The following is a 12,403-nucleotide window of genomic DNA, read 5'->3' on the forward strand; positions in this document are numbered from 1 at the left end:
CATTATCTTTTTTTGGGGGGGGGTCAAAAGATTTTGGCGGTTCCCCCCTAAAATTTTTGGCTTCCGCCACCAATGCCAGGAATGTTGATGTTCAACTGAGAGTTGCTGAAGTGGAATCTCCGTTTGTCTGTGAACTTGTTATAGAGAATGATTATTCCAGGACAAGTTAGATGATATTACCCAGCCCATAGCATACATCCCAACAATGGAATGGAGGCAATATACCCCTGTAATACATGAAGTATCATATTATCTTTAGGTTGGTTTGGAAAGTAAGTCCTCTAGTCAATATTAATGTCTGCCCAACAAAATGGTACTATCTGGCAATTTGGTGGTTCAATCACAAGCAGAAAAAGTTTAGTAAATTGACAATTAAACAAATATAATACAGCCAAACTGTCTGACCCCTTACTTGACTACTGACTTAACTAATTATTGAAAAATGACAAGGGATGCTTAGGCCCTTTGTAACCATTGCATTGGGCAGACTGAAGCAGATGACTAGAATTCATACTTTCATGAAGATGAAGGAACATCAAAATGATTATTACAATTTAGCAAATATGAATTTATAACACTGTCATGGTTATAAAAAATAATGAATTTCTATCAAGTAAAATGACAATACAATGTAAGAAATAACTGCAATAAAGTAATTTCATTTCCAAAAGATATCTTCCATAATTTAATAACCAAATTTCTCAAGATAATATTTCTTCTGCACAAAGTGTATGAAATGCTCAGTGTAAATCATGCTGTTTATAAATCTCTAGGAATTTTTTTTTTTCAAAATGAAAATACATGTAAACTTAATCAAAACCAGGGGTGGTGGATCCAGGATTTATCCTGGGGGGGGGGCACATTTTCAGGATGAAAATTTGTCAAGCAAAAAAGGGCCTTACGGGGGGGGGCATTCTTTGATGAAAATTGCATATTTTCATTACATCTTGACTGTAGCTCTCAAAGGGGGGGGGGGTTGAGCTAGATGTGCCCTCCCCCAGATCCACCAGTGATAAAAATCAACATTTATGAAAGATTGCATACCTTATATTCTGAATTGGTAAATTCAATGCATATGTCTACAAAATGAAACTGACATGTTTGGATAAATTGCTCATTTTTGTTTCAAGAAAGAATTCATCAATAACAGCTTAGAGTTATTGAGAAAACATCAAGAAAAAATAACATTCTGATATGCAATAACTATATCTATTTTATATATGCTTTTTTTCCAAAAATTTAATCCTTGACATGGGGGGGGGGCTGGTTTAGTAGTCAAATTCACCCCCCCCCCCCGTTAAGTAAAATGCTTTATCAAAATAAGATTACGCTATCATTTATAAATTACTGCATTTTGGAGCCCATTAAAATTCAAAATGAATCATAGAGGGCAGTGCCACACCTTATTCACTGAAATTAAGGAGGGGCATGCACAGCTGAAAAACTATCAGCAGGGGCAATAATTTTCACTGCAATGTTAGATATCCTAAAAAAAATCCTGAAAACACATAATTAAAATAAAATTAAACTCCCAGGAAGTGCCCCTGTATACTATTACAGCCCTTGACCTGTATATTCTCAAGGGGTTCAATAATTCCTTCTCTTCCCTTGTAGAGTCGGTTCGGGTGCGAATGTGTCTGAAAAAAAATTAAGTAAAAAAAGGATCATTAGTAAAAATTGTAGAGAGAAGAGAACATATCATTTTTAAAAAATTTAGCAAGCAAAAACAAAGATTGATCTGGCATTGGAAAATAAAAGGAAATTAATTAACACCGCCCCCCCCCCCCCCCCCCCCCGCTTCAACATTTTTTTGTTGTTTGCTTCTGCTTACAACTTTATAAATTTACCCGATACACCTTTCAAAACTTTTGGCTCCATTATCATGATTATGCCACTGTTCAAGTATTATTTATTTGGAAACCAATGCTAAAACTATAAGGTGAAATGAAATTATTTAAAGAAAAAAATATATATTTCACAAAGTATAAAATCATAATGATGTAGGTCATGTTGAAATTAGACCCTGGACTGGACTCAAAATTAGATCAAGTGTAGTGTAGACCAAATGTAAATTAGACAAAGTGTAGACCAAATGGCAATTAGAAATTTTTTTAAAACCAAATGGGTCAAGCCCATTTGGTATATGGTATAAAGACTAAAATATATGTATATAAGTTTAAAAAATATAATTAAGTAGCCTAGGTTGTGCTGAAATTAGACCAACTGAACATTTCACAAAATGAGAATTAGACCAAGTGTAGACCAAATGGGTTTAGCCCATTCGGCATTAGACTAAATGAGAAGTGGGCAAATTGCATGTGAACCAAAATACAATGTGGAACTGCATGATATAAAGCCAATTTTATGTACCAGTATTTGACAAAGTAAAAAAATATATAATTATGTAGGTTATGCTGAAATTAGACCAACTGGACATTTCGCTAAATGGGAATTAGACCAAGTGTAGACCAAATGGCAATTTAGTAGACCAAATGGGTTTAGCCCATTTGGCATTAGACCAAATGACAAGTGGGCAAACTGCATGTAGACCAAATGAAAATACACCATGAAAACACATATCACAAGTTGGGACTGATATAGAGAGCCGTAGCAGACGACGGAGATGGGTACATGATCTGCGTCCGCAAAAAACGCGCACGCATCTATGTACTAACATGAAAAACAGCATATGGGACGATCTGACTAAAAATCGCACATGCGGGGCTATTTGAGAGTCACAGCAGAGGACGGCTAGCAGACGCCGACGGGCGCGCGCATTTAGCGAGCACATCGTGATCGTTTAAACTATCGATAGTAAGGACAGTGCATAACACAGGGACCCGCGATGTCTATGACTTTTTCGACCCATGTTGGTGCTATGAAATTGCTCATTTTTACAGTTTAAATGAATTTTACGTAAGTTTTAAGTGGTTTCACATGACAAATTAGATATTAAGAAATTTTTTGATATCATTCTTGGGGACAACAAACACATTTTGAAATTCTTGTTGTCCTGCCTACCTAAATACCTTGTTCTCAGTTATATCTCCATGTGTGGCAAAATAAGGGTGGCAATGTTTGGCTTATTTTCTCTTTTTCTTTGGGGCAAATGTTTGATTTTTTGACACTGTCAGGTTCCATTACACCTATTATTCATACACCCTGGCTCTTATTTAAATTTGATTCTTTAAATCATTTTTTCTTAATTAAAAATAGGGATAAAAAAATGAAAATTTTCTTACCATATTACTTTCCACCAATAGAGGGCGTACACGAAAATATGCCCAAAATTCAAGTTTTTGAGCGCTCTGGTGAATACAAAAATTATTCCTAAGTTACTAATGAAAAATAAATTGCAACTGTTTGGAAATTAGTAATTTTGGTCACAAAAGTGATATTTTAATGATTTTTTGAAGTGTGTGCTCTGTACAAAATTGGCATACCATAGTCCTACCTGTAGATTCCCTACAGGCAGGGTGGTAACAGTGAACAAGTGGTCGTACTGGTGTATTGTCGTCTAATGAACTGATTCATTAGACAGCTGGCAGCTATCTGTTTCGAGGTATTTTTTTAACATTTTATTTTTATTTTTCCTCGTACACAGACGGCTCGCTATCGTGCAGCCACCATTAGGGAACTTGCAATGCAAGTCCCCTAATCGGGGCTCTTCATTTTTTGTCTTTAAAGAATAAAAATTTTGAAAATTGCAAATTAATATTCCCTCTTGGCATTCATTGCCCAAAAAACGGAAAAAAATGAAGTAAAAAGGAACAAAAACAGTGAGGCTCGGTTGTCGCGCAATTTCACTATCCCGTTTTATCCGATCTTAAGTACATAAACATATGGCCATTGAGTCCCCTGTACAGATCGCGCTAAAACTTTGGTCTCTGTCTGAAGCCAATGGAGTTCAGCTGAACAACCAACATAACAGAGACTGAAGCTTTGTTTTGGTCTAAGGATTCATTTGCTTTGCTTGCCTTTGGGCTTGGCTTTGCATTCATGATTCAGCATAATTCTTTACTTTGCGAGAGCCCTGGCACCAATCCTTGAGGACACCATGATGATAGTTTTTAATATTTTGACATATACTTCTTCATCATTGAGCCTTAATTCACAGTGACAAATTGTGTACAACGGATAGTGGAGCTGAGCGTGAATGCTAGCGGTCGTGTACATTTTTGCTTATTAGTATTACATGCTAAGTGAAGTCAAGTACAAGAAATAGATGTCAGCAAAAGGTTAAAAAACTTTAATACAAATAAGTCACCAGGACCTGATGGGTTGCATCCTAAAGTGTTAAATGAGCTAGCCGATTCTATTGCTAAACCATCGACATTAATCTGTAACAAGTCTATGCAGGAAGGTAAACTCCCATCGGACTGGAAGCAGGGAACGGTAGTACCAATCCAATCTATAAGAAAGGGAGTAGAACCCAAGCTTCAAATTATAGGCCTGTTAGCCTTACGTCCGTTGCAGGGAAGCTGATGGAGAAAATTCTTCGAGATGTTATAGTTCCACACTTGCTACATAATGACCTACTTACACAGAGTCAGCATGGATTTACCCCAGGAAGGACGTGTGCCACTCAACTTCTTTATATTCTTGAGGAATGGTCAAGGTTATTAGATAAAGGTGAAGCGATCTATGTCCTATACCTTGATTTTCGGAAGGCATTCGATAGCGTTCCTCATCAAAGACTCTTACTCAAGCTAAAGGCACATGGTATAGAAGGTTAACTCCTGAACTGGATTAGAGCATTTTTGATCGGAAGAGTACAACGAGTCTTTGTTAATGGAGAATCATCTGACTGGTCACCTGTACCAAGCGGAATTCCGCAAGGAAGTGTCCTCGGACCGGTCCTCTTCTTGGTCTACATAAATGACCTTCCACCTGACGTAATAAATAGCAGAGTAGCATTATTTGCTGATGACACAAAACTCTACAGTACTGGAAATACAACTTCACAGACGAGTGCAGCGTTCTCGCCAGTGTATAATACGCATGGTTCAAACACCATGCGTGCGGAAAAGGAGACCAAGTGGAACCATGCGTAAAATTTCAGCGACATGTGTGGAAAATTAAAGGGAAATATTCAGAAAAAAATAATACACTCCATGAACTCATCTTCGTTATATCAACTTCATTTATCGGGTTGCGCCGAAGTCCCACCAACTTAAGACCACTTACAGGCCTACTACGGCTAGGAAAGTGGCAAGGCGCCCAGCTAGCTCGCGGCTGCTATTGCGGGCATATGACGGCACGGTACGGTCGTTCCGTTGCCTATTCCCCCGTTTGCCCCGCACATCACACCGGCTATGCTCCATGGTGAAACGTCAGATCACAGACTCACACAAAACTTACATTTCGATCTACACGCCATTACGTTGTTTGGTGTTGGAACACACAGTCGTAAATCACTAGGAAGTGTCCGTGATATATTTTGCATTTGTGTATGTGCACGAAAGCCACACGCATGGGCTCAGCTAGCTCAGCGAATTAAGTTGGATGACACGTCTCGATTCTTTTGACCAACTCCATTACATATCACATGACCCTCAATCATTAACGCTGTTTTGTTCCGAAGTTGAATGCATTTCGTGATTTCCCTTTTCTCAAAAATATTTACAATACATAAGCTGGAAAGCTGCACTTCTCTTTCTTTGGACTGAATGGCAAGTATCTGTGCATTTGTGTGGGCTTAAAAATACGCCACAATGGGGCTACCTTAGCGTCTCTATTTGATGAAAAGGCCATCGCTTCCGCGCTCCACACCCACCCCCCAGGAGTGGCAGCACAAGTCCCCGACATGGGTGAATTTTTTTTCTGGCGAGAACGCTGGACGAGTGGTCTCCAGGACGACCTGAATAACCTTACAGAGTGGTCTGAGAGATGGCAATTACCCTTCAATGATAACAAATGCAAAGTGTTGCACATCGGCTGCAGGAGAAACATTGAAAAAAGCTACCATATGCATGGGAAAGACTTACAAGTAGTGGAAGCTGAAAAAGATCTTGGTGTAATAGTGGACTGTGAGCTGAAATTTCACCAGCATGTGTCATCAGCAGTCAGCAAAGGATACCAACTCCTTGCCATAATGAAAAGGACATTCACTCAACTCACAAGGACAACTCTGCCTCTGCTCTTCAAAACCCTAATAAGACCCCACCTTGAATACGGGAGTATCCTCTGGCATAGCAGATTCAAAGGAGATGCAAGGAGGATTGAAAGGGTCCAAAGAAAGGCAACCAAGCTGGTCAGAGAGCTGAAGAATGTCCCATACCAAGACAGACTCAAAGAACTGAACTTGCACTCCCTGCTGGACAGGAGGAGAAGAGGAGACATTATCTTTGTGCACCAGTTAATGCATGGACTTATCAATCTCCCTCTAGATCACTTCTTTACAAATCAGTAGGCAGATCAACAAGGGGACACTGCCTGAAACTTCAGAAAGAGCACTGTAGACTGGACATTCGCAGCAAGTCTTTTAGCAGAAGAGTGATTGATGATTGGAATAGCCTCCCCGAAAGTATAGTCATCTTGCCAACAACAGAATCATTTAAAAGGTATGAACATAAATATCGGTTGGATCATCGCTTTGATCTGCCATGACTCCCACTCCTCAGCATGCGTACAGAAATTAAATTCAACAGAATAAAACCATAAATGGAGTGACCGGGAATTACAGGCCACCGCCTTCTTCCTGTACCAGATGATGATGATGACATGACGTCATCCAGCCACTGCCGAGAGCCAATTTATGTATGAAAATATTGTAAGTACGGGCAGTGCAAGCCTTCCATTTCCCCACACAATATTCCACCAAAACAAGTGTGCAATTCTCTATCACCTCATACCAAAATCGACCTAGAATTTCACTTTCCTATATTTTATATAATTATGAAAGGTACAGTATTCCACCAAAACAAGTGTGCTATTCTCTATCACCTCATACCAAAATCAACCTAGAATTTCACTTTCCTATATTTTAAATGAATTTTGAAAGGTATTCTTGGAGGATCTATTTTCTTTCCGATACCGCACAGGTAAGCGAATTGCGATTACTTCTTGCTTTTCCGTCAAAATCTTATGAATTAGCGTCGATATGGCATAGTACTCGTTGAAATTTGTAGAGTCTATCGCAACGTGAACAAAGTTAATTGGCTTCCAGGTTTCGGAGCGTTGTGGGAATATGCATGAAATTGCAGAGTTTCAATAATTTTTGATCGATTCCGGAGCGATCCGATCACGAACCAAGGCCATTTTCTGCGTACACAATGTGACCGGATATCGTTATTGCTATCGATATTTCCTCACGCAGTCCGAAGGAATTATTTTTTCGACCACGTGGTCATGACGTGATCTGCGCGATTGACCAATCAGCGATCTCCGAATCACTGCAGAAATGATCTATCCGTTGTACACAGTCTATGGACAATTGTTTGTTATGTAATTGAAACTCTGTCCATACAGCCATATAAGCGACACCTACATACCCAGATATTTACAGGGTGAAATCGGTTTATACGGTTGAATTGTATTTATCTTTGAACCTTCGTACGCCTAATGCGTATAAAGGGATAAAAATTATTTCACTATAAATGGCAAAAATGAGAGGTTTCTTACCAGACCGATCTTGTGTAGATCCCTCAATCCATTTTTACACAATGGAAATACTATAGGCGTGACCCTTGAACCGCTTCGTTATGGCGTACCTTCGATTAGCGATGTTACAAAATGCCGTTTTGACAGACAATTTATAGATAAAAATTGTTATTTAACAATTACTAAAATTTAATACGTGATTATGAATGATTATTAGTATTATAATAATTACACTAGCAATCGTAACCCCGTACTGTCAATCTAAACATCGCAATTTCTTGGCTCACCTTATTATTTTGCAAGTCCAAATAATCCATAATATAAGTGGGGATCAGCCCACTTTGCAAAAATGCTTTGTAAAAAGAAAGAGGGCTAAACTTAACCCTGTGCTATAGGTGGGAACGTGGGGTTAAGGAAATTTTTGTAAGTGTTTAAAAAGAATACTAGATAGAAACTCATGTACATTTTTTCCTTCCTGTTTCAGTTTCCTGCTCAACTTATCATAGTGGCTTGCACCTATAATCCAAGCCATGAGGGGAGTTACAAATTTATGCAGAGTTTCGAGATTCAGGCCCTTGTCATGTCTTTCGTATGGTGACCTTGAAGGTTAATCCCGGACGCAAATATTCATATCTATTTTATACACGTCTGACAAACTCAATTACAAACACGCACACTATTGCATTTTGTCACTCTTTGTTGACACATTGTATTCCTTTTATTCCTGCTGACAGAAGTGTAACAGAAAGCAGTGACAGTGAGGAAGAGAGACGGCGACACAAGAAGCAAAAGAGCTACAGGTCCCAGTCTAGATCCACACCAGATAGCAGCAACAGCGAGGATGAGAGTCGACGGCGACACAAGAAGCAAAAGGAATACAAGTCAAGGTCTAGGTCCACACCAGAGAGCAATGACAGTGAGGAAGATAGACGGCGACACAAGAAGCAAAAGAAGCACAGATCAAGGTCTAGATCCAGATCAGAGTCCAGGTCTAGAAGCAAGTATGAAGAGAGAGATCGCCATCACAGCCATAAGCACAAAAAGAGAAGGTCTCGCAGCAGGACAAGATCTCGCTCTCCTATAAAACAACCTGATGTCAGACCGAAGACTGTTGTTGATGAAAAGTAAGTTGTTTGAACAGTCTTACTAAAGTAGCGGATAAATAAATTCCAGCAAGCTGAGATCTTTGTATGTCGGATATGACAGGTCTTACTAAAAGCTGAGAACAATCTTGATGCACTATGATAAATTAATAACAACTGAAAATTATCAAAAATTAGGCAGTCATTAATAAAACAGCTGAGAGAAGTACAGATGATTCTTCTTGAGTCAAATCTCTTTGACTAAAGAATCTATTTGACAAAGGCAAATTTTGACTAATAAGGTGTAAATAACACGTTATCTATATTCTGGTCTGAAATTATGCTTCAAGCTAAGTGATTATTCTTCTAATGGAAGGGCAACTTTGTATGCAGATTCACCCTGATGGTTAATAGTTCTAATAAAAGCTGACAAATTAAAAACATTAGTGATGTTTTGATCAAAATCCTTCAAAGGCATTGTAAATTTTGACTAAAAAAAAAAATGTGATGTTATATGTGAGCAGCTTTCTCATATAGCATCTAATTCAAATTCCGTTTTTTTTTTGGGGGGGGAGAATATGATTAAAAAAATATATTCTAATAAAGGGGGCAGTATATTCACCACAGAAATAAAAACGGTTTCCAATTGTTGAGAAATTGTTGGCATTTGGGGAAATTTGTATCACAAAATCAAAAGTTTGAAAGTTCATAACTCTGATATTCTTTAACAGATTTTAATCAATCCTTTTTCTCTGTATTTTCTGCTTTAAATAAAACCAACTTATTATCAAGTGAACTTTCCCTTTTATGGAAATAAATATAGACTGACATATGTTTGATAATTTGCTTTTGCGGACCAGGATGAAGAAATCAGTGATGAAAGCCACAGAGACAATGGAAGAGAAGAGGCTGAGACGAATGGCCAAGAAACAGCTCAAAGACAGGAAGAGGAAAGAACAGATGGGATGGGATGAAGAGATGATGGTAAGATTAATAAAAAGATGTACACCTGGATTCCTACCTCGACTAAGTGTTGCATAGAGCTGTAAGTTAGAAATGACATAATGCATGATTGATGACCCTTTCTAATGCTGAGTTTCTTTGAGTCAGCACTTAAAGAGAAATTCCAGTAGTTGCAGTAAACACTGATTTCATGAGAAAGTCTGTAAAACAAGGCTTAATTGTCAGTATATCATCGAGGATCTAGATCTGGTACAGTTACATTAGCTGAACTTTGTGAAATCTTGAAATCTACGCAGAAAAATGTTCACACCGAAGATCCCCAACACAGATAAGCGTATGTGGGACAATGTTTCATTATTTCTTAGAGCGTCAGGCCTGACGCTCTACCCGAATCCTGTGCTTATTTGCTGATTTCTCAGCAATTACACAATTTCTTCCAGAATCCTTTGGCACATGCGTTTTATTTATATAAACATACACTTTGGTGATCATTTCATTGGATTCTGTACGTACTCATTTTGATATCGTTACCAAAACTAGCATTTACCTTTAAGAACATGTTCAAGTTGTGTATAACATGGACAGCTTTATGAAACATCCACCGGATTCAATTCAAACTCTTGTCTAGAGGAACTATGGATAGACATTTGTGGCACAAATCTCTTGCATTATGGGTATAATTTATCATCTCATTTGACACTCAAATTGTTTATTCTGTTTGTCAGTAAAAATCAAAATAGTTTTCTCTAATGTTAAAACATGGGGAAAGAACAAAGTAAGTGAAATAAAATGTTAACAAGAAGTTTACATTTTTATCTTTTTAGGATTTATGCACATATTTAGACCAACCACTCTTGAATATATGCCATTGAAAACAGAAATTTTGTTTTGCTATGCTATTAATTAGATATTACATTTTTTTAATGAAAGTAATGAATAATGTTCATAACCAGTATCTGTGTATAGATAGAGATCCATTGTCTTGTTTTAAATCTTCTTCTGTTAATTAGTTAGTCAGTTAATGTTGATCTTGGTGATCATATGTATTTACTGAAATCATATTATTGAATTGTTAAATCCAGAGTTGTTGAAATCTGAGCAGGAAAACCTGTATTATTTAGGTGCTGCTACTGCTGCACAAATTTGACTTACTGGTTTTATATCTGAATTATGTAGTTTGATTTTTTTTATTTAACAGGGCTATACCAATGAAGATAACCCTTTTGGAGATCCTAATCTATTGGACACATTTGTGTGGGTTAAGGTAAGAGCACATTTTATCTGTTTTAAACTGTCATTTATTTTGCTGGTTAATAATGACATACTCTATTATTTGAGAAGCAAAGAAGATTGCTGACTTCAAAAAAACTTTAGTCCTTAATTGAACTTACATGTACTGTGTACCACATTATTTTTATTTCAAAGAAATTGTGACTTTTCCAGTATATTCACTGGTTTGATATGTTCATGATTTATAGGTGTGTTTGTGTCTAGCGATGGCTATATGTTCAGAAATTGAAATTAAGCGATGTTGGACTTGAGGGAGAAAATAGTGAAATAAGACCATCACAGAAATATCAGCAAATACAGAAGTTGGAAGGATTGGTGACATTATAGTATATGTTTGTATTTTTTATCAAAATATTCATGAATTTATTGAAAGATTTTCATAAGAGTACAACTATATCATAAATTCATATATGTTCATTAATTCATATGTTGATTGTTAGTATTTCATTAATTTGTAGTCATGCAAGTGTAATGCCAAAGTGTGATATTTTTCTTTACTTACCCGTTATTATTACAGAAAAATGAGAAACTGGGCATCACAGATGTTGAACCAGACCAGATGAAGAGACTTGTTAAAAAGAAACAGATTGAGAACAGGGTAAGAATTTGACACTACAAAGTCCAAGGGTTTTTATCAACACCATGTTTGTTTGACACATTGTTTTATCTGACAAGACACATGTGCATCCTAGCCATCAAACTGAAGGAAAGTTGTCAGATATGACAACACAGGCAAAAAAAATGAAATGTTATTTTCAGCAGCTACTCTTCACAACCTAAGGCCTAAATATGCAACATTAACCCTTGTGCGCTGATCTTGCAATTTTGCACGTTCGTACAATTAAATTCAACAATTGTAATAATTAGTTTTCTCCCCTATCTTCAAATTATATATGAGCTAATAAAAGTCAGTAGTTTTTGGATAAAATCTATATAATAATAAGTATAATTGGTGCAATATGGATATCTTGAATTAAAGAAAATAACATGGAAACAACTGTCATCATTATCCCCCCAAAATTAATTCAGCGTGCAAAGAGTTAAACAAATAGCTTTTAACAGTGCAGTGATTGGGAATTTTTCAGGGCTCTTTTTTGTCTCGCCTGCATAGCAGAGTGAGACTATAGGCGCCGCTTTTCTGACGTCTGCGACAGTGTCAACATCAAATCTTAACCTAAGTTTAAGTTTTTGAAATGGCATCATAAATAGGTATATGGACCTAGTTCATTAAACTTGGAATGTTCACATTTTTAGATAAGTGGATAGCAATATGTTAATAATAAAAAAGCACTTGTACAGTATGACTAACATAAATATAATTTTGATGTTTTATTTATAGAACTTGATATGAAACAAAATAAAAAATATGTTTGCAGTTTGGTATTGATTAAACGAAAACCAACTGGATTTGTATGTAGGAAAATCATTTTATGAAAGACTGAAATATTCTAGCATTTAATCATTGC

At 36.9% G+C, this 12,403-nt stretch overlaps 1 protein-coding gene across 1 annotated transcript in view; it reads left to right on the top strand.

Annotated features, from left to right (window-relative positions):
* Positions 1-12,403, top strand: part of LOC121415828 (cactin-like) — a 32,449-nt gene that overhangs the window by 2,476 nt on the left and 17,570 nt on the right. Inside the window, exons 2-5 of the mRNA XM_041609172.1 lie at positions 8,337-8,726; positions 9,545-9,668; positions 10,846-10,911; positions 11,455-11,535. Of these exons, the coding sequence (XP_041465106.1) occupies positions 8,337-8,726; positions 9,545-9,668; positions 10,846-10,911; positions 11,455-11,535 (661 nt within the window). The remainder of the gene's footprint in view (positions 1-8,336; positions 8,727-9,544; positions 9,669-10,845; positions 10,912-11,454; positions 11,536-12,403) is intronic.

This window comes from Lytechinus variegatus, chromosome 5 (genome assembly GCF_018143015.1).
Source record: "Lytechinus variegatus isolate NC3 chromosome 5, Lvar_3.0, whole genome shotgun sequence".
NCBI lineage: Eukaryota > Metazoa > Echinodermata > Echinoidea > Temnopleuroida > Toxopneustidae > Lytechinus > Lytechinus variegatus.